Raw genomic sequence first — 24,022 nt, 5'->3', positions numbered from 1 at the left:
AAATAATCGGTCGAACATTTTATCAGCAGTTAATAATAATTAGTAACCATTTGACCAAAAATGCACGACCTGCAAGTCGTTAAGTCGAATGTTTTTCTACTTTATGATGGTGACACACGCACGGTATAAAAGATAACCCATTGAGCTAAATCAAACACTGGGATTTGAACGCGACGTGCTCAAGAGGCCAAAACGTATGTCAACAATATATACAATATTAATAGAATATTATCGCACGCTAAGTCCATCGCGGACTTCAACACCGGCGCGTACTCGGTTGTCGTCGTCGCCGTCGCCGAACGAGCGCTCTCTACGTTGACTCGACGTGTTCCCGCTGGTGGGTTCCCACTTCCCGTTGTCTCGGTTTTTCACCGGATACCGGATAGCATTGTAAAACCTAAAAATAAAATGTTTGTCGATAACAGTGACAGTCATTAGCCGCCAATTACAGTCAGGTCGACACATGTCGATTTTTCGGTCGCGCAAAAGCAATAACATTGCCGTAGTCGCCGTAGCGTGTGTGTCAGTTCGTCGTCGGTCGTCTTTCGCGCGTCGTCAATGCGACTTGACAATATTATCGTTAAATGTATTTTATGATCCGTGTGCCGCAAATGTCGCGTAGTCGCGTGTTCGGCGTCCCGCGAGATGACGACTTCGAGACATTGTTATTCCGTCCGAGACAACGTCGTCCGACCGGGCTCGCAAAAATTTCGGCCGTCGTTCACGGTCGCCCGACACGAGGGAAAAAAACCCAAAATGGCGGAGCCGCTAGCAGACGCGTGAGTACTCGTCGTTCACGAAGAGGACCACCTGCGGGTCGCATTTTTTTGTTCGCCAAACCGATTTGTTGCCGCGAAAACGGCCGCAACAGCAGCAGCAGCATTTGAGTGGGGGTCGGCGGCGGCGGAGGCGGCGGTGGTAGTGGCGGCGGCGGAGGCGGCAACGGCGGCGGCGGTGGCGGCAACGGCGGCGGCGATAGGGGCGGTAACGGCAACGACGAGGAAAAAATTGACCGCCGCCACTCGAACCGTGTGGCCGTTCAATCGTTTTGCTCACTTGTAGCTGGCGGTCGCAAATCATTGCCGCCGCCGTCGCCGCCGCCCCGCCACCACCGCCACCCCTCCGTACGACGGCCGCCGAGCGTCGTTTCGAATAACGTGCGCAGCGACACGCATGCGGCCGGCGATCGGTCAACAGTTTTCAGTCGGCGCTCATCGCTTTTAGTCATCCGTCGTGTCGTCGTTCCGTTTCCTCGCCACCATCGTTCTTCAGAAAAGAAATCCAACGGCCAGACGGGCTTTTAACGACGAGTTTACTTTTTACGCGTTTGTAAACGTTGTCGTCGTCGTCGTCGTTCTCTCGCTTGCCATGACGTACATCTGACGCGTCTTGCCCATGTCGAAAAAACGTGGATACGTCCATGGTCGAATTCGTTACGTCCGTTGCATTAGTCGCCTTTACTGTCGTCGTCGTCTTCCGCCACGCGATATCGTGGCGTCCGAGTTGTGACCGTGTGTGACTTGTTATGCCGTGTACGACTCTACTCGCTCTCATTTATTTTCTCGATTGTTCACCGACACGTCGTGCTTGCTTCTTGATTTCATCGGTGTTTGTTTTTATCGATTGAACTGTGTTAATTTTTTTCTAAATCTAACCTAACCACTCGAGAATGCAACGCATTCGACATTCATCTGTGCACTACTACAATCCACATTGTCGTCTCTGATCGCATCATACACCGCGCCAACATATTGTAACGAAACTACTGCTACGAGTACAGAATGAATAACGATATACATAGCGGTACACATCTACTACATACGCTAAAAAGGTATTTATTTATCAAGATGGATGTTTATGTTAATCAATGTCTCATATTACCTAGGTTAATGTTTTTGAAACAACTGCATACTATAACACACAGTAATCGATAAATTATAAAATGCCATATTTAAATATAATTTAAAATTTAAATAAATACCTAGCTGTGTGTGAGCATGTAATTGATTCAATTTTATCTTCTTATTCTTAGATCGAACCAGAAGTAATACCTAGAACTTGAAAGATATCTAGATAATAGATATTTATAAATTTAATTTTATAAAAATTTTTTAGGATCACATAATTAATGACGAACATATAGAATTATTTGAATTACAATAGATTAACTTATTCTAAATCATGGATTTGTCTATAAATAATAATCATAACAAACAAAATAAAGAATGTCATAGTAGAGTAAGTTTAGACTGTCTTGAATTATTATGAATAGTATGGATTTAAATTTTTATACCTGTCAAATTTATTTATAGACTAGTTTTCAATCTGAGAATACTCTATATTTTTCTTCAACTGACTACCAAAGCATGTCAAATGCACATTCAAATTTTTACTTATCGGCGACTGCTTCAGATCCATTAGAGTTTGAACTATCAAGTATGTAAATTTAAACTTTTAATTTTTATCATTTTATAACAGCCTATTATGATGATTAAATTTTCATGTACAATATGACTTTATTTAATATTCTTACTTGATTTATATATTTTCTTTATTCAGATGTTGGAATGGTTGATACAACCAGTAATATTAAATCCCCTGATGTAAGTTTTATATTTCTTTTAAATATATAAGTTGTATATATCTTACATTTGTATTTCATTTAATTTATAGATTGCATTTTCATCAGCTACTACTCCAAATCTTTATTCGACTGACTACCAAACAATGTCATATGCAGATTCAAATTTATACTTATTGGCGACTGCTTCACATTCATTAAAGATTGAACAATCGGGTAAGTAAATTTAAACTCTTAATTTTTTATTATTTTATTACAGCTTATTATGATGATTAAATTTCATGTACGATATGAATTTATTTGATTTTCTTACTTGATTTATTGATTTTGATTTACATGTTTTCTTTATTCAGATGTTGAATCCGTTGATACAACCAGTAATATTAAATCTCCTGATGTAAGTTTTATATTTCTTTTAAGAATGGTTTTAATTTGTTATCACTCCGCCACCTATATAACAATAAATACACCGTACAAAATAATCTAATAATTAGATGGAAAAAAGGTTATTGAAATTGATAAATATATGTGAAAATGGGCCCAAATTGTTTTTAAAAGGATTGGGATGGCTTTGTAAACTTAAGGACTGTTGTAAAGAGAATGGTATTAGAGTAAATAATTGGCTGAACGGTTGAGATGACCGATAAATAGAATCCTATATTTTATATACTCTTCATGAACTTCCTTCAGTGACATTGCAAATGTGAATTGTGCATTGGAAAAAATGTGGTATTGGATTGAAATAACTAGAACAACTACCTATGAGAAGTCTGTGTTTGGCACACGGGGAGCAATTCATACATGGTAGAATTTATATGGTGATCAAAACTAAATAGTAGTGATCTTTTAAAAACTATTTAATGTACTAGAATTTTGGGAATCACGGAAACCACAAACATTTTTATTCATTTTTTGTATTGTATTTATTATTCCATTTTTTAATGATGAATCAATATATTGTAGAATTATTAAATAAATAAATATCAATCAATAAATTCATTATTTTATATTGATGTGATGTATTTATCGTTACATGGATGGCGGCGCGATATCAAACTAATACGTTAAGATTATAAGTTGTATGTGTCTTACATTTTTGTTTCATTTAATATTTATAGATTGCTTTTTCACCGGCTACTACTCCACATTTTTATTCAACCAACTACCAAAGAATGTCAAATACACATTCAAATTTAGAGTTATCGGAGACTGCTTCACATCCATTAAAGTTTGAACAATCAGGTATGTGAACTTAAACTCTTAATTTTTATCATTTTAAAATAGCCTATATGATGATTAAATTTCATGTACGATATGAATTTATTTGATTTTCTTAATTGATTTATTGATTTTGAATTACATGTTTTCTTTATTCAGATGTTGAAGCCGTTGATACAACCAGTAATATTAAACCCCCTGATGTAAGTTTTATATTTCTTTTAAAAATATAAGTTTTATGTATCTTACAATTTTGTTTCATTTAATATTTATAGATTGCTTTTTCACCGGCTACTACTCCATATTTTTATTCAACCAACTACCAAAGAATGTCAAATGCACATTCAAATTTAAACTTATCGGAAACTGCCTCACATCCATTAAAGTTTGAACAATCAGGTATGTAAATTTAAACTCTTAATTTTTATCATTTTAAAACAGCCTATTATGATGATTAAATGTAATGTACGATATGAATTAATTTAATATTCTTACTTGATTTATTGATTTTGATTTACATATTTTCTTTATTCAGATGTTGGAGTGGTTGATACAACCAGTAATATTAAACCCCCTGATGTAAGTTTTATATTTCTTTTAAAAATTTAAGTTGTGTATATCTTACATTTTTGTTTCATTTAATATTTATAGATTGCTTTTTCACCGGCTACTACTCCATATTTTTATTCAACCAACTACCAAAGAATGTCAAATGCACATTCAAATTTAGATTTATCGGAGACTGCTTCACATCCATTAAAGTTTGAACAATCAGGTATGTAAATTTAAACTCTTAATTTTTATCATTTTAAAACAGCCTATTATGATGATTAAATGTAATGTACGATATGAATTAATTTAATATTCTTACTTAATTTATTGATTTTGATTTACATATTTTCTTTATTTAGATGTTGGAGTGGTTGATACAACCAGTAATATTAAATCCGTTGATGTAAGTTTTATATTTCTTTTAAAAATATAAGTTGTATATATTTTACATTTTTGTTTCATTTAATTATAGATTGCTTTTTCACCGGCTACTACTCCATATTTTTATTCAACCAACTACCAAAGAATGTCAAATGCACATTCAAATTTAGATTTATCGGAGACTGCTTCACATCCATTAAAGTTTGAACAATCAGGTATGTAAATTTAAACTCTTAATTTTTATCATTTTAAAACAGCCTATTATGATGATTAAATGTAATGTACGATATGAATTAATTTAATATTCTTACTTAATTTATTGATTTTGATTTACATATTTTCTTTATTTAGATGTTGGAGTGGTTGATACAACCAGTAATATTAAATCCGTTGATGTAAGTTTTATATTTCTTTTAAAAATATAAGTTGTATATATTTTACATTTTTGTTTCATTTAATTTATAGATTGCTTTTTCATCGGCTACTACTTCAAATTTTTCTTCGACTAACTACCAAAGTATGTCAAATACACATTCAAATTTATATTTATCTTTAATTTAACTTGAGTATTTGGTCTTATAAGCTTGGTACTTATGTATCATATGTTATTGTCTTGAAATATTTTGTTAATGTGTTTTGAATTATATATATATATATATATTTTTTAGGAATTAGAGCTATTAAAACAACTGAAAAAACTAGTCCTTTTAAAGTAAGTTTTGTTTGTCCTTAATTATAACTATTTATTTAGATTTTAAATTGTTTTTTATTTTTTATTTACAGTCTCTTTTCCTACCACTGACAACTTCGTATTCTTCTTCTATTAATAACAAAGGTCTATATAATTTATATTAATATTGTTAATTGTATTCTATATTATTCTATTTTACACTATTTAATATATATTATTTTATAATACTTATATTTTATAAGTGGTATGCATGATATCTTAACTTATCTTTAATCAATTTTTTTTTTTTTTTTTAGGTATCAGCCCTAAAGTTATAGAGTATGTTTTAGAGTGCCAAAAGAATACTGACCAAAGTTTTGTTCACAGAAAGGATGCTAATTCTTTTATGTGCAACACTGATGAAGATAATCCTGTTGACCTAACCTATGGTAACTATTAAACATATTATATTAAAACTCTAGATTTTAAGTCTATGATTTGGTATTATTTTTCAAAATAACTTGATTTTGTATCTATCATTACATATATAACTTTTTTCGTAAATAATATATTCTAATAAGTCTTACAATTTTTTTTAGCTGCAATTACTAAAAATAATTATAAAATGTTGCTTGAACCACCCAGTATACCTAATATACAACAAATATCTAAACCAAGACGGCCAAATGTATTATTAAAATCTAATAGGTAAGTATCTATAAATAATTAAAAAAATATATATTATCATAAATTAAACAATTTTACAATTGTATTTATACAGAGCATTGAGAAGATATATACCAACTGTGCTAACAAGCAGACTTCAACCTATCGAAAAAAAAGCGTTTCAAGAATCAGTACATGTATATAACTTCAGACAAACTAATGAGCAAATAGAATCAACTACTTCTAACATTAAGGAAAGTGATTTTCGTCAAAGTTCTTACTCAACTAATCAACCATTTCACTCAATGGATGAAGAATATTCATCTAATACCTTTCATTCACAATTAATGTAAGAATTATATGTGTTTAATACAATTTTTTTAAAATGTAAATGTTAACTTAATATGAACATTTATTAAATTATTTATAGACCAAATCCGGCCTTCAAAACTCCAAAAAAAAAGCTAATCGGGAAATATTATATGGGTAATATTAACTATTTAATCAAAATTATAAAAATTTTTACTATATTTCCTTTAAAAAAAATTAAAAATTTCATAAATCTTATACAACTATATCTTTTTAGATATATTCATAATAATTTGACTAAATTGTATATAATTGCTTTTAAACAATATTGTTAAGTTTTTGAGTTAATACTATTTTTGTTTAAAATACTTTTAAAGTTATATTCAAATTCAGATACAAATCGTCATGTCTAGAAAGCAATTAATAAACATTTAAAATATTTCAATACTTTTCTAATTTTCTTTATTTAACTGTAGAAGTAGGTAGCCATAAAACTTTTTTTTTAATCATTAATTACTAATTAAAAATTGTTATGTTACATTCATGTACCATTGCACCATTAAATATTTTTAATGCTTATTTTATTTTATACCAAAAAATTAAAACAAATTAAAATGTGTTACATTGTGAAGCTGAAATACTTAAATATTAATTAATAATTAGTAAACAATTAATGGTTGTTAGTAAAATATATAATATCTAAGTGTTTAATAATTTGATTATATTTATAAATTAAATACCCATTAGAATATTAATTAAAAAAAAAAAGCAATCTAGAATGTAATGAATAATTTGTTGAATGTTAAAAATAATGTGTATACAATTATTAGATTTTTAAATGCAATTATGTACATCTAAGATTCTAATTATTCATCACATTCCACTTTTTTTTTTATTGTTATAATATTTGATTTATAATTCGGTTATATTAAATATTAAACATTTATTCATTACATTAAACATGTTTCATGAACAACAGATTTTTGTTTATTTAATATTAGTATGTTTCAGAATTAAAAAATATATTTCAGTATAAAATGAAGTAGGTAGTATAAAGTTCTAATGATACTTTATAATGACATTACAATTTAAATTATTAATTATTAATTACTAATTATAAAATTAATTTTTTTATTAACTTGTAAAATTGAAAAGTTTTTAAATAGGTATTTTAATACATGTCTGTATTTGTATCGATATTTTATAAATGGATATATTTGTATCTGTATTTAAATACAATTTTTTAAGAACTTTTTCAAGTTGTTTATTAGTTATCACTGATAACATACAATTATTGGTTTTTATTAATTACAATATACCTAACCATTTTTATTTATAAATTAAATACCATAAACATGTTTTAAAATATTGATTATAATTATTACATTTTCTGTTGATTAGATATATCAATGTTTCCTAAGTTAGAAGCTCTTAGTGACGAGTTAAATCAATCTTTGATATTAAAAACTGCTTTGGAGAAACCTGAAAAACTTGTAAGTTTTAATTAATTAATTTTAATTTTAATTTTTTATTTCTTTGACAGCAGAGAATTTTATGATAAATAAATCATTTAGATGAAGTTTCTTAAATGTATTTTAGATTTTGTGTGGTCAGTAAGAAGGCTTTTGGTTTCATGGTTTTAGTATTTTATATTTAAAAATAATCTTAATGTACTTGCATCTTATAAGATTTCATGCAAAATAGTTAATACAATAGATTATAATAAGTAATAGTATTCAATATTTTAGTGAAATATAAAAATTAACAATGTTGAAATAAACATATTTAATTTAGCAATTTTATATTTTTAATAAGCTTGATGTTAATTGGCTTATAATTATTGTTTTTAATAATACTATATGTCATATAATTTTTCTGATAGAACATCGGTGTTTTTTCATTATTTTTTAAAAACAACTGTGGAGTTGTATAATTTATAATTTCCAGAATATTATCTATATTAAAAACATACCATTAACAGTATAAAACCGATTGCTTTCTTACTCCACATTAATTATCTAACGTCAATAAATTTTCTGTCTGCGAGGGTCAACTGAGCTAATTTTTTTTGTTTAGAGTGTAGTTTAACCTACAACTCGGCATTAAATTATTACATGCAGCACAATAAATATTTTTTATACTAGCATTATCCTTCTGCCTTATTATGTCTAGTGTCTAGCTATCCATTAATTCTTTTTATTTTATTACTCGACTGTATTTATTCTGCAGAAGTCTCTCTCTGGCCTTTTCTGCTATTATTGCTTTTAATTTGACACTATGTTGCGAGGGAATAAATCGTGGAGTGAAATCGATCAGTAGCTGCTACTCAAATGTTGGACTGTAATCGCACGACTACAACATCAAGAACGCATTTAACTATGTGACGTGTAAAAGAGGAGACGAAAATCGGCTGGACTTCCAGTCGTGATAATGAATATGAAATCGAGCGCAGATAATGCGCTTTGGAGGCGGTCTCTCGGTAGCTAGTTACCTCCGTTGTCATTTGTTATTCGACCAGTTAAAACGGTTACAGTTCAATTACAGTCGTTAAAAAAGAAAGAAAAAAGATGGGAGGGGGAAAGGAGAAAGAAAAAGTAATTTGCGTATGGAAAAAAAAAACAATCGACAACCGAACGAAAACAAACCGAAAACGATTTATTGTGGACTGTAAAAAAATGTAATTGTCAGTGGCACAGTCTCACGATATCGTTTGGGTACCGGATTTGTCCGAAGATCGATCGGAAAATCGTATTGTTTTTTTATTAGTTTTTTACCGACTATCACGTCTGCCGCGGTTTCGCGCGCGTTTTCGTTTCTGTAACGACCGCCGCCGCCGCCGTCTGGCTGGGAAACGCTCGTCACCCGCGGATGCCATGAGCGGCGGGTCGGCGGGGTGAAGCGGACGTTCGTCGACGCGCATGCGCATCGTCGCGCTTGTGCAATAGATTATCCAGCTGCCAGCCAGCAGCACCGTCGGAGAGGCGACGGCGGTCCCCGACACTACTCGGCAGCCAGCAAGCACCGCGACGAAATACTTGTGCGCGCCACCAGTGTGTTGTCTACTCGGTCCGTACCACAGCTCTGTGCACGTAACGCGCGCGCTAATTTGTATTCCAATCGAAACGGTCGAGTAGCACCGACCGAACGAAAAAGCAAATTTCGAAGACAACAAAATCATTACAATAATATTGCTGTGGAGACGACGAGACGACGAAACTACGACGACGACGACGAGACTACGACGACAACAACAAACAACAGAGACAACACGACGACGACGACGACGACGACACGGCGACTACTGCGACGACGGCGGCGGCGGCTGCAATAGAAAACGACGACCGCTTCACTCGCTCCGCGTTCAGTTCGAGCGATATTTTTGCCAATTCCTATCGTATCGCAATTGCACACACAATATACGCTCGCACACACACACACACACACACACTCACGACACGCGCACACACACACACGTATACACACACACACACACAAACACACGCGCGTCGGAATATAATAACATCAAATACGAAAACGACGAGCAGTAATATTCGTACGATAATTGCGATATTATATGCGTTGTTGCGTCGTCGGAACGCGAAATCGGACCCGAAATCTTCGTCATCGTCTGCCCGGCTGTTTTATTAGCCAACACGCTCGTCCGTCGTCGTCGTTGTCGCCGCGTACTTAACGGGACCCAAAAGTTGACGCAATCGGTCGCACGGACGTGTTGAATACGTCGTCGTCGTAGACGTCGTCCGGTGGTGTACGTGTTGCCGTCCGGTCGCGCGCGATGCCGTCCGTCGTCGTCGCCGCCGCCACCACTGCCGCCGCCGCCGCTACCGCCGCGTCGTCCACCGGCCACCGCGCCGTCGTTGTACACAGCCCGTTATTGTACGCCCGTTGCGTCGTCCGGTCCGATTTGAGTCCGTCCGGCGGTCTGCGATAGCTTTCCGAGCGGCCGCACACGGTCGGTCCACTCCGCAGCCTCGCGCATCCGTTAACGCCGCCGCCGTCGACGTCGTCGTCGTACCCGAGAGAGCCCCTGCCCGCCGCAGCCGCAGCCGTCGTTGTCGTCCCGTACGACCCGCCCGTATCCGTTCAGCATGAGCGACGTCGCCGAACAGATGAAAGACGGCAGTAACATCATACTGACGGCCAGCCCGTTCTCCAATATCGGCAAACCGGACGTCCTAAAGAGCGTCGTCGACGTGCCAGCCACCGTGAGTATCGGCGGCCCGTCGCCGTCACCAGTTATGTTCGTCTTTCTCTCCGTCCGTCCGTCCGCCCGCCCGGTGTGCCTGCGCGCCTTCCCGTCCGATCGCCACGACAATTATAATATTATGCCGTTCAAACGGCGGCATCCTTCCCCGCCCATCCTTTTCACGACGTCCGTGACCGAAGGTTCGAACCGTGTGACCGTCGTGAAAACTACGACGACAACGGAAAAAAGAATCGTCGTTCGATGGGCTTTCTCCCCGTTTTCAAATCCCTCCCGAAAACGCCGAGCTACGATTGCGACGATTTTTTTTTTTGCTCGTACGGTTTCCGATGTACGACGGTAGTTCGTAAGGTGGTTTACGCGTTTCAGACGTTCGTTTTTTTCTCTCTGCTCGCCCATAATGTCGTTCACGGTTTGTTTTGTTGGTGTTTTGGTTCGAATCGAGTTGTTACATTGGTACGCTTGTAACGTTTTTCGTGTATCTCGGTTCACGCGAAATTCTGTTGATGGCATTTAAGTAGGTTTTACATGTTCTGTTTCGATCTATGTTCCATGAAAAACGCAACAGACATAATCCCGAGACTATCTGTAATGCTAATTAATGTTGTGCAATTGTATGAAAATTATTTTGTTTGAAATGGCATCACTGTATTTCAATGTTCATGTCTCACAATTTTACTCTGCTCAATGCACCATGGTACTCGCTCAAAAGGCATGAGCTTTTGCCTACTGTTGGCTGAATTATGGTTTTGAGCGTTTCGCTTGTACTTTTGAATTTTGATTAGTACATTTGTTTGTACCTATCATATGTTACGTTTTAGTATCGAAATTTACTACCTATCAAATAATATTTTGAAACAAAATTCTTCTTTTTTGTCACAATTATTGATCATCGCCTTGTTATAATTAATTCTATACAGATTTTCATCGTTTAATTCCATTTTTATGATAAATCAACTATCTATGTCTCATTTGTACACATTAATTTGTACTGTACATCTGTGGTATCTTCTTTGGTTGGTGTTTATTCAAACATATTTGTACAGAGGTTTTTTTTTTAAGAAAAATTGAAAAGTTTTTACTGGATAGCTTTTACACAATAGCTTACTTTTTAAATTCAGTCAATGATTTTGTGTTTCTCTATAACTCTGCAACTTTTAAATTATAAATCTGTTTTATATATTTTTTTTTATATTAAATTCTGCAGCAAAACAATGACAGGTTGCAACATTAAGCATTTTATAAACATTATTTAGCACCAAATAATAAAAATTATACCAAATTGACCATTATAATTTTTGTGAAGAAATTAATAGTTTGGATTAATTGACTCATTTCTGATAGTGCTCAATTTTAAATATATAAAATAAATATATTTATGTATTATATTTTTATAGTATATTCAATATTGTTAAATAAAATAGGTACCTATAATATGAATCTTAGTTTGTGTACTACATTATACTAAGGAACTTTTACTGGTACTTATTATTATAAGATATTGTTATTTTAGATAAATATACTAAATGTACTAAATTATTATTTATCATAATTTTTTTTAGCTTCTAATTGTTAAAACTATATTTATTTTTTTAAGTGTTTACATTTATGGATACAAAAAACTTAAAATTATGATATTTATTAATTGATTTTTTTTTTTGTTTTATAGGCATATAGAATGTGCAATCCTTCATCTCATAATATACCATTAACTCAATTCGCACCTATTGGAAATTCTATTAAACCAGGTTAGTTTATACTTGATACAAATTACATGCTAATATCAAGTTAATTAATAATTACTGATTAGTTTAGAATTCAATTGTGAACTAATGGTCCTTAAAAAATAATTTTGTGGCTTATTATTATCTCATTTAATTAATTAAAAATGTATTATAAGTGAAAGATGGCAGTATGTGGGTATAAACAATTTGGCATAAGTATATAATAATGTAATAGTAAAAGGATGTTTGTATTTAATTATGTGTATTAAGTATTACATTATTTATTCTTTAATATCCTTATACTTTACTTAAAATATTTAGTTATATATTTTGCTTATAACATGTGAAATAATTTTCATAGATATTAAATATAAAACTAGCGTAGTTTTGAATTAATTTTTTGTAATATAAATTTCTAATAATTTTAACTGTTTTATATAAAGGTATACCAAAATTGTCAGCCCATGAAGTTGGAGATGAACTTGGTATTTGTCCTGTAATATTACATCCTTCTAAGCAATTGAGTTCACAAGTAAGTCATGATAAATTGATTTATTTTTGGATGTTAAAACTAAATACCAATATTTTTTGACATTCGGTATTTTTTTAGATATGCTTTAATGTTAGACTGTTTGTATAAATTATGACTTATACTTAATTAAGAAGCAAATTGTAATGCTTATATAAATATGCCTTAATAAAATAACTCAGGATTATTTTAGAAAGAAATACTAATTGTTTTCTTATTAAATTTTTAAAATTGATCTAAAATGGTAATTATGAAAATAATCAATTATTTTTCAATGTATATATGTAGTTTGTATGTTCTCAAATTCAGATTTAATTTTCAGTTTTTTAACTAAATCAATTTAAACATAATATTTATTTATTTTGATTATGATAGTATGTAATATCAAATGGTGCACTTTCTGAAATATTTTATTTTCTAATGTTCAATCACTAAATATTCCCTCAAATTTTAGTAAATTTATTATTTACCAAGTTTATTTGTAAAATGTACAGTGTATTATATGGATAGTTAATTATCTGTACATTATAAGTTATATTTATGATTATATGTTAACATTGATCAAAATATTCACTTCATATTTTTGTATGACACTTAGTAATTTTTTTGATTAGTGTTGAGATCTTTGAAGTAACTTTATGAATTTATTTTTACTGATAATTTTTTCTCAAATAAAGAAATTTTTAAGTTTTATAAAAAATGTTGTGAAAAAAACAGTTCAATTAAAAAAAAAAAAAAAAATCATATTGAGTATTGTTTTTAATAAACTTAGTTTTAATTAAATTTAAATTGTGAGTAAATTTAACTGTTTTTAACAGTTTGTTACAGCAAAAAATAGAGATTTATTCATAATTATAAATCTATAAAACTAATCAATTTATATTGATCTACTTAGTTCTAGTATTAAAAATGAGACCTATGAAATGTGTTTTCCCAGTACAATAATATACACATATTCTTAAATTGGTTTTTTTATGTGTTAAATAATAACATAATATATTAAGTATAGGGAAAACTAAATCTAAATTTTTTATTAATAACATTTAAAAACAGATTTGTACTAATGTATAATTATGATGTAAGAAACTGATTTAGACTTGAAATATACACATACATGATAATTTTAACTATTTATAAAATAGGTTCAGATGAAAAGTGAAGCGCTTATAAAAACTATTGGATTTGCACCTGCACGATCTCAAATGACAGCTCAAGCGCAAAACCGTATAGTTTCAACACCATTGCAACGTTCTATAATGGAATCTCAAAATGTTTCCCCACTTATAATAACACCTACATCGCATGTTATTCACTCTGCTAATGAAATTGTTCCTGCTAAAGTATGTTTTCTATTGATACAATCAGTATTTTAAATTCATGTGTATAATAATATCAATTTTGTTTGATTTCATTCATAGATTGTTCCAATACCAACAGCTCCTGCTGTATCACATTTTTCTGTAATAAATAAGACAGGTATGTTTAATAATATATTTAAATTGCATTTTAATGTATTGGATCATTGTAATATACAGTCAATTCTCAATAATTCAAAGTTTGAATTGCCGAGAGTCGACTGTACATTTTGTTTACGCTTTTTTTTATTATTTTAACTTTTTTAAATGTATATTAAAATTTTTTGTTATAGGTTCTTATGATAGTATACCTGAATACACAGGTATACGCCCAAGTTTGGTGTCTGGCACGCCACCAGTTTATACTCAGAGTGATTTTGCTCGTTTTCCTCCAAAAAGTTACCACCATAAAAATGCTGTTGTTAATCCAGCAGTTATTCATGGTAACTATGACAAATTTATTACAAATTATTTAGACTATAGAATGGCTTTAAAAATAGAATTATTTTCTAGTAATTATTTATTAGATATCATTGATAGTTAATATTAATATTTTTGCTTTAAAAATGGTGTGATAATATACAACACTGTATAAACAGTTGACTCTGCTGCCACTGGAGTGCATGGCGATAGTGGTCTCTGTGTGCGCGAATTGCGATCGGTTTTCGTGCATTGCCTGGTGCACTCTTATTTGGTACAGACTAGGCACATACATAAAAATATATATATATTTTTTTTTTTTTTGGGAAGGGGGTTTGGTTATACATTTTCATACCTATATAATTTAAACTAAACTAATAAATAATAAAATTTATTTCCTGAAATATCGAAGGAGGGTTGAATCCCTAGAACCTAGAATAAAATATTTAAGACGTAAAAACCAATGTTTATTATTACACACTATGATTGTTCATAAATAATATATGTTAATTGGTTGATTGAAAGAAATATTAAAATTTATCTCAAAACTAGTTAAAAATCAATGCTTAGTTACAAGTTCATCAATTATGTCAAGTATAAAAATTATATAATTTTGTTATTTATATAACATATAATGTACATTTAATAAATAAATCATATTAGTATATAAGTTTTTTAGCACATATAGCACATAAACAGTGTATAAATATACTTATATTATGGTTCTAATAGCCAAAAAAGTGATGATTTAATTACCATTAATTGTTTAATTATAATATGAAGTATATTTTTTTCAAATCAATTCCATTTTACAATTTTTTAATATTAATAAGTTGTGTAAGTCTTTAATAGTATCATGTTAGAATTTTTGAACATATTTGTATTTAGACATTTGTTTACTAATAGTAATACCATTAGTTGTACTTAGTTGGAATTAAGTAGGATAATGGTTAACTTTCTTAAAAAAAAATAAACAACATCATATTTTTTAATTCATTTTGTCAACATTATATTGAATGTCTAAAATTTGTTGTAAAATATATTTGTAGTTTATAACTGATAAATCATGACCAGACTAAATGCATTTTAAAAGTTCAATATGTACTTAATGATAACATTTACGTTTGTAACAATAAGCCTTTCTCTTATTGTTATTATATAATATTAAATAGTTGGCTCTTTTTTCATTAGGTTGTATACACATTATTAAGTTGAATATATACACTTTTAATAGCTGTTTTGTCAGATATATATTTTTAATTTAACTATATTTTTATATACAAACTTTCTATTGTTATAGGTCCCATTCCTGGAAATATTGATGAGCCATGTATTAATATACCCAATAGTCAACATGTATTTAAACCAATTATTTCACCTAGGCCTAGTATTTTAAGGAAGCGTGATGCAGATGGGTAAGTATCTCAGAAGTATATTTGTTTGTTTTAAATACTAATTCTTAAATGTTATAAATATAGTGTACTTAGAGCCCAAAAAAATCTAATACCAATTTTAACCAAACCTGACCCTGATGAAGGTCAAAATACAGACGAAACATCACTAAATAGAAATGGGTTTAGTGAAACTGGTTTACAATTAGAATCAATTATGGTACCACAAGTACCAGAGGTTAAGTTACTCCCTCAAATTTCTGCCTTAACTAAGCAATCACACATGATGGTTGAAATAAGTCCACGGAAAAAACCTCGTAAACAGTTACTGTAAGTACATTATTGTATTGAATAATTTATTTTAAATTATTTTCCATTGCATAAATAATTAAAATTTTATACTTTTTTCTAGCCCTGTTAATCAAGAAAATAGTCCATTTAAAATAGTTGGCGATGATATGGAGTACGTGGATGAAAAATTAATAAAAAGTGAAAAATCTGAAGATTTCCCTGATGAAGATTTAAATTGTAATGATGATTTAATTGATGGCGATGCTGAAGATGAAGCAGAAGATGATTTAGATGATATGGATGTTGATGATGATTGTCCTGCAGATGATGATTATGATGATGATGATGATGATTTTGGGAATGATTTTGGAGATGGTGAGTTACCGAATTTCTTATAGTGTTAATTATATTTTCAACCCTAGTATAAATTATAGAAATTAACATTGTTTTCTGTTTACATTTTAGAATTTGATTATGTTAAGTCAGAAAAACCATTCTTCGAAGATGTTAAACCATCTGTAGAAGTTAGTGATGAAAGCTCAGCTAAACCTAAAAATAAACGACCATCATTATTAGCAGGTTATAAAAATACATGGCGGGCTTTTCAAACTCATCATTTTCATAGGTATACAACTACATTTATATTAGTATATACAATTACTTAAAACACCTATGTAACATATTTTTTTTTTTTGTTTTATTGGCCCTACAAGTGTACCCAATATTGGAGTTTTTTTGGAATTGATTTAAGAGAATGCATGCATGCATTTTGTCTGACTAACAAAATGTAAAACAACAAATTTAATTTTCAGAATCAATATTGTGTTATATTGGTTATTAAACAACTGTGCTTAAATCTTGGCTTTTTTTCAATATTTTAATTTATAATCAAAATATTTGTGTGAAATATTAATTTAAAATGTTAACATTAATTAAAAATTAAAACATTTCTGAAAACTTTGACATTTAGCATTAATCAAGTTCTTACCTTAAAGTAAGATAATATTACTTAATATACTTTTAATATCTAAGCTAATAGACTAAAATGAAAAATTGATTCTGCTGTACTTAAATTTGATAAGTTTTACATTTGTAAGACATCGTATTTTTAAAATTAAATCTCAGGATGTACATTAATACTAATTTAATTTAATAGAAACAATTGAAAAACACACATTTTACATTTTACTTTTTGTGGTAGTCTAGATTTATAAAAATTTTAAATTTTATATTTAAGACAAAGTAAAAATTTTTTATAATGGTAACATTAGTTAACTTGTGATTTTATTATTAATTTATGTTTTATAAATTATTTTATAGGCATGCTGATTTTAAAATAAAAGAAACTAAAAAGCAATTAGCTGATATGCAGCAATCTAAAAAATGGATGTCCGATAGCATATCAGGATGGAGAATACAGCACTTAATAGATCAATTTGATGAAATGGTAATTATTATATTAAGTTATTTTGAAAGTAATAAACATGTTTCTGTCTATATTAAAAATAGCTTAATTTATATTGATATAAATTTCAGACTGTGTTACAATTACAAATTATATTTTTAAGTTATAGTATCTGGTTAAGGTACTTATAGTTGTAGTGCATTCAATATAATTAAAGGAAATAATTTATGGTATACAATATTAATATAATTTTTAATAAAAAATTTATATTTATAACTTATTTTAGTTCTTAAAATGTATAGTGACTTGTCGTTTGCTATATTATTAGATAGAAATGAATGGGAAGAAAATATAAAAATTAGTTTTGAACACACCCAACTTGCCTGTTATAACTCCGGCTAAGAACCTTCTCTCTAATAGTAATGTAAAATAATTTACTAATAAAATATAAACAAATGTTATAGGTAATTATCGAAGATGACATAATTGCAACAATGAATCAACTTAAGTCTGAAATTGAAGCAAATATAGATGATGATAGGCTGTGCAGTAATATTATTGAACTCATTGAAGTATGTATTCTGAAAAAAATTGTTTACTCTGTTATATTTAGCATTATAAATTTAATTCATTAATAATATAATCTGCTTTATTATATTTTAAAAGTATGAAATTGATTGTTAATCTGTTTATTTGTTATAGAGAGTAAAACATTTGACATTGTATTATTTACAGCATTATTTTTACAATTTATTCACTTAATAATTTAACAAAATAATGAGTACACAAGTATAAAAAATCTCTATTTGTATTACGATATTAAAAATAATAATAGTAGTATGTTGAATAAACAGTTTTAACTATTTTGTACAATTAATAATAATTCATGAAATAGTATTTTTAATTTAAAATTTATTCTATAATATGACATTTTTTATTTTTAGGATAACATTCAAAGAAGCAAAGTATCAAGAGCTCAGTTAGATGACATTAGACATCAATTGAAAAAAATATTTGACTATAAAATATTAATTGAAGATGTGGTTGATAAATATTGTCCCAAAGACCTTAAAAAGAAATATGCAAAAGTATTTAATCTTAGCAAATTATAGACGGTATTTTTAATTTTATTTATATGATACATTTTTTTTTAAATATTTTTTGTTTTATTCAAAAAAAAATGTGTGTATATACTTTTATGTTTTTTTTGTCTTAAATTATTAAAATAATTTTTTTATTTTTTATCGAAACTGCATATACAATGTAATATATTGTAATAAATGACATTATACAAAATCAATTATACATAAAAATCATTATTTTTTTAATAAGTTTTTTTAATTTTTTTTTTTATTAATGCAATATCAATATTATCACGGCTGTTGGGCCATAATCACCAGATACCATTTTACTTCGAAAAGTAAATGTGCTCATATCGAAGCGTGTCAAAAATGAGATTTATTCTGGACAAAGATTATTTGACAAGCTTCGATTTTTCTAATTTAAGTTGATTTTATTGAAAAGTAACCATTATCATTTTTTTTAGATTTGATATGAATAATTTGATTTACACTGCACACATATCCAAGAAATACCCAATGAAGTATATTTATTGCAAGCATATTAATGGCATAGAAAAAAAATAATATTCCAGCTTCAATAAAAATTGAAAACGATTCTAGTGAACCAGTAGAAGATTTGTTTGTTGGTACAAAAAGAAAATTGAAAATTATTGATTTAAAATTTTGAAAATGTCTGTTGTTTCTTTGTAAGGCTATTGAACTGATTTTTTAATTTAAGATTTATATGATTCAAAATATTGGCATGGTTACATGTTGTGTAGTTGGACATCTTTGAAGTTCAGGTTAAGATCTTTTTGGCTTCTTTAAAAAATATAATCTATTAGAAATAGAATCGAATTAGCTGACTTATACTAGTAAACTAAATAATTGGTTAATGGTTAATGGTACCTTTTAACATTGAGGGAAAATATTAGTTTAAATAACCTTAGAATAATCATATAAATGGCTTAATGATATTGCTTTTTATTAGAATTTGCATACTGAATTTAATGTATATTTTATATTTATTTTTCAAACATGAAGTATTTATTTTACATTTATCACAATAGTCATTAATTTTTATAATTTTTCAAGGTCATATATTTACTTAAAAAAAAATTTATTTTGTTCTAAATACTTCAAAGAATTTATTCATGAAATTATAGTTTATTTGGAAATTTTGAAAAAATTTAAATATATTATATCTTGTGATTTTTAATGTTTAATTCTATTAAAACTTTTGGCTCTTTGAAATTCGTATATCATTCCAGTTATGAGATTAAACTACAGATATGTTAAAATAAATAAATAAGTAGATACATTTTAAATTGTGTTGATGATTTAAAAATGGATGGAAACCGCCGTTAATATTCAATACTTGAAAATGACGTGAAGTCGTCTACCTAATTTTTTACAACTTGCCACTTAGAGAATCTATTCAGCAGTATTTCAAACTGTTTTGGGTATTTAGTTAGTGTTGTATGGTAGAACTTAAAATGATATGGATTTCAATTTTCTTGTTTATTCTATTTGTTACTGTTTGTATGTTGCATAATATCTTTATTGTGTAACTGTATATGAGTATATTTATAAAATTAACATGTATTAAATGTATGTATGTAAAGCAACCTTAATGTTTGTGTTCAAGTTTATAAGTTAATGTATTATATGTGTGTTGCCTGTATGTGTGTATGTGTATTATTATGTGTTTTGGTGATTTATTGTCTATATGCATTGTGAACAAAGTTTGGCAAAGTCTAGGATTTAGGACCAAGTGTATATGATTGAACAATTTTTTTAAAATTTAAATCACTTACTGTTTGCTACGGCCTAAATCAATGATTTTATCTGTTCATTAATGCATATATCTATACTAAGCACTATTTATTATATTTCACTTTTAATTACTTTGAAGTGTGAATTATTTTATTAGTCGTAAAATTGGAAATTCATTACATTTTCCTTGTATTTCTAATGTATATTTATAATGTACAGGAGTATTTATAATTGATAATCAGCTTAAAAGATGCACTAGAAATATTGATTGGTCAGATGGGTTATTCGAAGTATTAACTACAGGTTAAATACAAATTATTTATACCTTATTTTATGTTTATAAATAGATTTTTGTTGATTTTTGTATTCAATAATCGCAGGTCATGTGTTTAAAATGTTTTGGGATTATGCACTATCAACATGGTTGGTGTTGAAGGAGTAAATAGAAACCAATGCTCTCGATTAATGGAATAAGTTACAAGGAGATAAATATGTTGGTTAGGATTGGCCATCAAATTCACTTCACCTGTTAAAGGTATTTTTCTTCTAATTTATCGTTATATACTTGTACGGTAGTTTAACTTCTAGAGGCTGAATAAGATGATCCTTTTAAGTATCAAAATACAATTTAATAGAGTATATTAGAACGTGATGCTCATGAAACTCGTGAACTTCTATCAAATAAAGAATAAAATATATATGACTCAAATTTGGTTAAATACTTACTTATTCTTTAAGTTTTTGTTGAATAATAATTTTGTCTCATAAATTTAGATAGGAAAGAAGTTCAAGCAAATTAATATTTTTTGTTTATAACTTAGAGCAATTTCATTTTTGGAAATATTGTGTGTAAACAATGTATATATATATACTAAAGGCCAATAAATGACTATGTATAGAAGGCAAATGAAACACAGAGATTTATTATGTTTTATTAATAATTTTTCTTCTCTTGTAGATAATGGCATAGATATTTTAATTTTTTTCATCTGAGAAATTATTCATTTTTTTGGTTATTTTGTTCATTTTGGATTATCATTTCCAAAGGAGCTTACTTACCCTTAGGTTTAAGTACATTTATCTAATTACAATAGAAATTGTTTATAATGATGTTTAAGGGATCAAGGAAAATAGGTCATAATAACCTGAATGATGAAAATAAAATTGTAACTTCAATACATATAGAAAAAAAAGTAAAGATTAAAACATTTACATGAATTAATTAAATTATTATTTTAGAATTAATTGATATACAACATTTTGTTAAAAAAATCTGTTGTGTTAGATTGAACTTTCTATAGAAATCACACTATTTTTTTCTAGTACTTCAAAATGTGTTTTTGGGCTAAATTTTTCCAATACAATCAAAAATAACCATCATAATATCCATAAAGCTATTATACAGACATCATAATAATCAATACAAATTAGTACATGCAATATAGGAGTTTTGCAGGGACTTTCAATCTTAGGTCATTACAACCAGTATCATTATAAACTTTTTCATTGTATTATGATCAAAATTTGACTGGTCTTAACGCCATTATCTCATTATACTCTTATCTAATTTTCTTATTTATACTTGTTCAACAGATCATTGTCAAACAATAATTATTAATGATAGTTAACAGAAATGTTGGGTATAACATTTGCCAAATGTAGATATGAAAGTACATCTCATATGCTTTGAAAATGTAAAAGTATATACTAAAATGCCAAGCATTTTCTATTCATTGATATTTTTTTTTCATATTGTTAAGCATAATATGGTTTGAAATTTAAATGTTTTTTTGGTGTTTACTTGCATGATATATTATAAATCATAAATTTTATTATATTATTTTAGAAAGGCCAAACCAATTTTTAATTTTATTATATTATTAACATTTTGGAGACATCAAGAATTTCATTTTTCTGTGGTTCAAAATCAAAACTGACATTCTGAAAAACATGTGGTTATAGTAAACTGTCTCTGGATAAGCTAGTCTTGCATCACATTGAGACATCGTAGCAGCCAAGGAACCTCTATGTCCAGATTGCAGTACATTTGTGCATTAAAACTGGGTGATCTATAGTTATAACTCATAAATAATAACAGTATTTTGAACCAATACTATTAATGAAAATGTTATAATGAAATTACTAAAATTCATATATTTTAAATAGGTACCTAGACAGATACTTAAGTTTATTGAAAATTAAAATGTGGATAAATGTACAGTATATTACCTCATAGAAGCTATTGATCTCAATATTGTATTATTAAATAAATAAATTAGCATGAGTACAATATTTTTCTATTTATTTACAACAATACTGAATTTATAAACTTCTTATTTTGTATTTGTGCATATAGAAAGTGATTATATAGCACTCTGAGTTTCCTCGAGTGATTTATTACAGAAATCTAATATTTATACACAAAAGCAGGGGCCGCAACTTTTTTTGTGTCAAGGACAAAAATAATTTTTTTTTTTACGGGCTTTACACCTTGTTTTATATTAAATTTAAATTTTAAATAAAAATTTTTAAATACATGTATAAAATGTAATTTGTTTAAGTTCATCACTGTTAGGTATATTAATTTAAAATGGTATAAATATATAGTTTAATAATAAAAAAAAAATACAAGTATAAATTAATGTGATTTTTAAATTTGAATAACATAAGTCATCAACCAATTTATTGACTATAGGTATGATTTTTGATGTAGAAATTCTTGATGTGTTCCATTCAAGGTAGCTATCTATTAATTGCAAAGCAAATTTACTTATTCGTGATCGCATTAGTGAAAAAATTAGCCAATAAATATACGTGTTTCTAAACACGTATAACATCGCCCATCATGAAAAGCAATTTTAAGATTTGTGTTACATTTGTAACTCAATAGATTTGAAAATATTTTTTTGGCTAATTATAGATGTTAAAAATTTTTTTTTTTTTTAATTAACCGGTTTAATCTTCAAATTTTGACTTATGCTCATTTTTGTTACCTATGTTGCCTAACATTGCATTTATTCATAACACTTATTGTTTTATTACAAATTAACTATAATAACTTAGAACTGTGTTCAATTAAAATAATGAAATATTTTATCTAATCTTTGTTGAAAGTACAATGATCATTGTTAATTGTTCATTCTGAAATTACAGCACTTACTAATACTTATACAAATATCAAACATGAAACAAAAACTATTGTACCAAACTGTAAAACCGATTCAGTTGTACTGAGATTATACTTTGTTCTTTATTAACGTTAAATGAAGCAATGATTCGTGTACAACGTTTTTATAAAAATACACTCGCTACTTTTGTTCAAAAATTGTAAAAGGTTCTCTTAATAAATGTCGGTTTTCATCAAAAAATAAATTGCAGTATTCCATATCTTTATACTAATTATAAAGTTTAATTGCAGGCCATATAGAATGGCTACTTGGACTGCTGGTTGCCAACCCTTGCTTAAAAGAA

The 24,022-nt window shown here is 28.8% G+C and overlaps 1 protein-coding gene across 22 annotated transcripts; it reads left to right on the top strand.

Annotated features, from left to right (window-relative positions):
* The first annotated feature begins 1,086 nt into the window (after positions 1-1,086).
* On the top strand, positions 1,087-22,841 carry LOC114124185 (uncharacterized). 22 transcript variants are annotated; one of them, XM_050205363.1, is made up of 38 exons: positions 1,100-1,831; positions 2,116-2,238; positions 2,313-2,436; positions 2,560-2,603; positions 2,674-2,797; positions 2,935-2,978; positions 3,700-3,823; positions 3,959-4,002; positions 4,075-4,198; positions 4,335-4,378; positions 4,451-4,574; positions 4,711-4,754; positions 4,824-4,947; positions 5,084-5,127; positions 5,198-5,249; positions 5,401-5,444; positions 5,516-5,567; positions 5,720-5,851; positions 6,002-6,110; positions 6,184-6,417; positions 6,499-6,554; positions 7,779-7,870; positions 12,269-12,347; positions 12,767-12,855; positions 13,995-14,192; positions 14,271-14,328; positions 14,501-14,650; positions 15,928-16,042; positions 16,106-16,348; positions 16,431-16,684; positions 16,775-16,934; positions 17,630-17,756; positions 18,179-18,286; positions 18,659-18,829; positions 19,261-19,422; positions 20,771-20,854; positions 20,932-21,086; positions 22,398-22,841. In XM_050205363.1, the coding sequence occupies exons 2-34, from the start codon at positions 2,182-2,184 to the stop codon at positions 18,824-18,826; spliced, it is 3,585 nt and encodes a 1,194-aa protein (XP_050061320.1). In that variant the 5' UTR covers positions 1,100-1,831; positions 2,116-2,181; the 3' UTR covers positions 18,827-18,829; positions 19,261-19,422; positions 20,771-20,854; positions 20,932-21,086; positions 22,398-22,841. The 22 variants fall into 22 exon arrangements, with proteins under 22 accessions (XP_050061321.1, XP_050061320.1, XP_050061319.1 ...); XM_050205362.1 differs by having other exon boundaries at positions 19,261-19,578; XM_050205364.1 differs by having other exon boundaries at positions 1,087-1,831; positions 18,659-18,802; positions 19,261-20,854.
* The last annotated feature ends 1,181 nt before the right edge of the window (positions 22,842-24,022 follow it).

Source organism: Aphis gossypii, chromosome X, assembly GCF_020184175.1.
Source record: "Aphis gossypii isolate Hap1 chromosome X, ASM2018417v2, whole genome shotgun sequence".
Lineage (NCBI taxonomy): Eukaryota > Metazoa > Arthropoda > Insecta > Hemiptera > Aphididae > Aphis > Aphis gossypii.
The sequence above is the reverse complement of the archived record's forward strand: the minus strand, read 5'-3'. Positions and strand labels throughout refer to the sequence as shown.

Excerpts from the sequence above, each read along its gene's own strand:
- LOC114124185 (XM_050205363.1), top strand. The coding sequence starts at position 2,182 with ATGGATTTGTCTATAAATAATAATCATAACAAACAAAATAAAGAATGT. Across the intron at positions 4,003-4,074 it reads GTAATATTAAACCCCCTGAT|ATTGCTTTTTCACCGGCTAC; the intron begins GTAAGTTTTATA and ends TAATATTTATAG. Across the intron at positions 4,948-5,083 it reads ATTAAAGTTTGAACAATCAG|ATGTTGGAGTGGTTGATACA; the intron begins GTATGTAAATTT and ends TTCTTTATTTAG.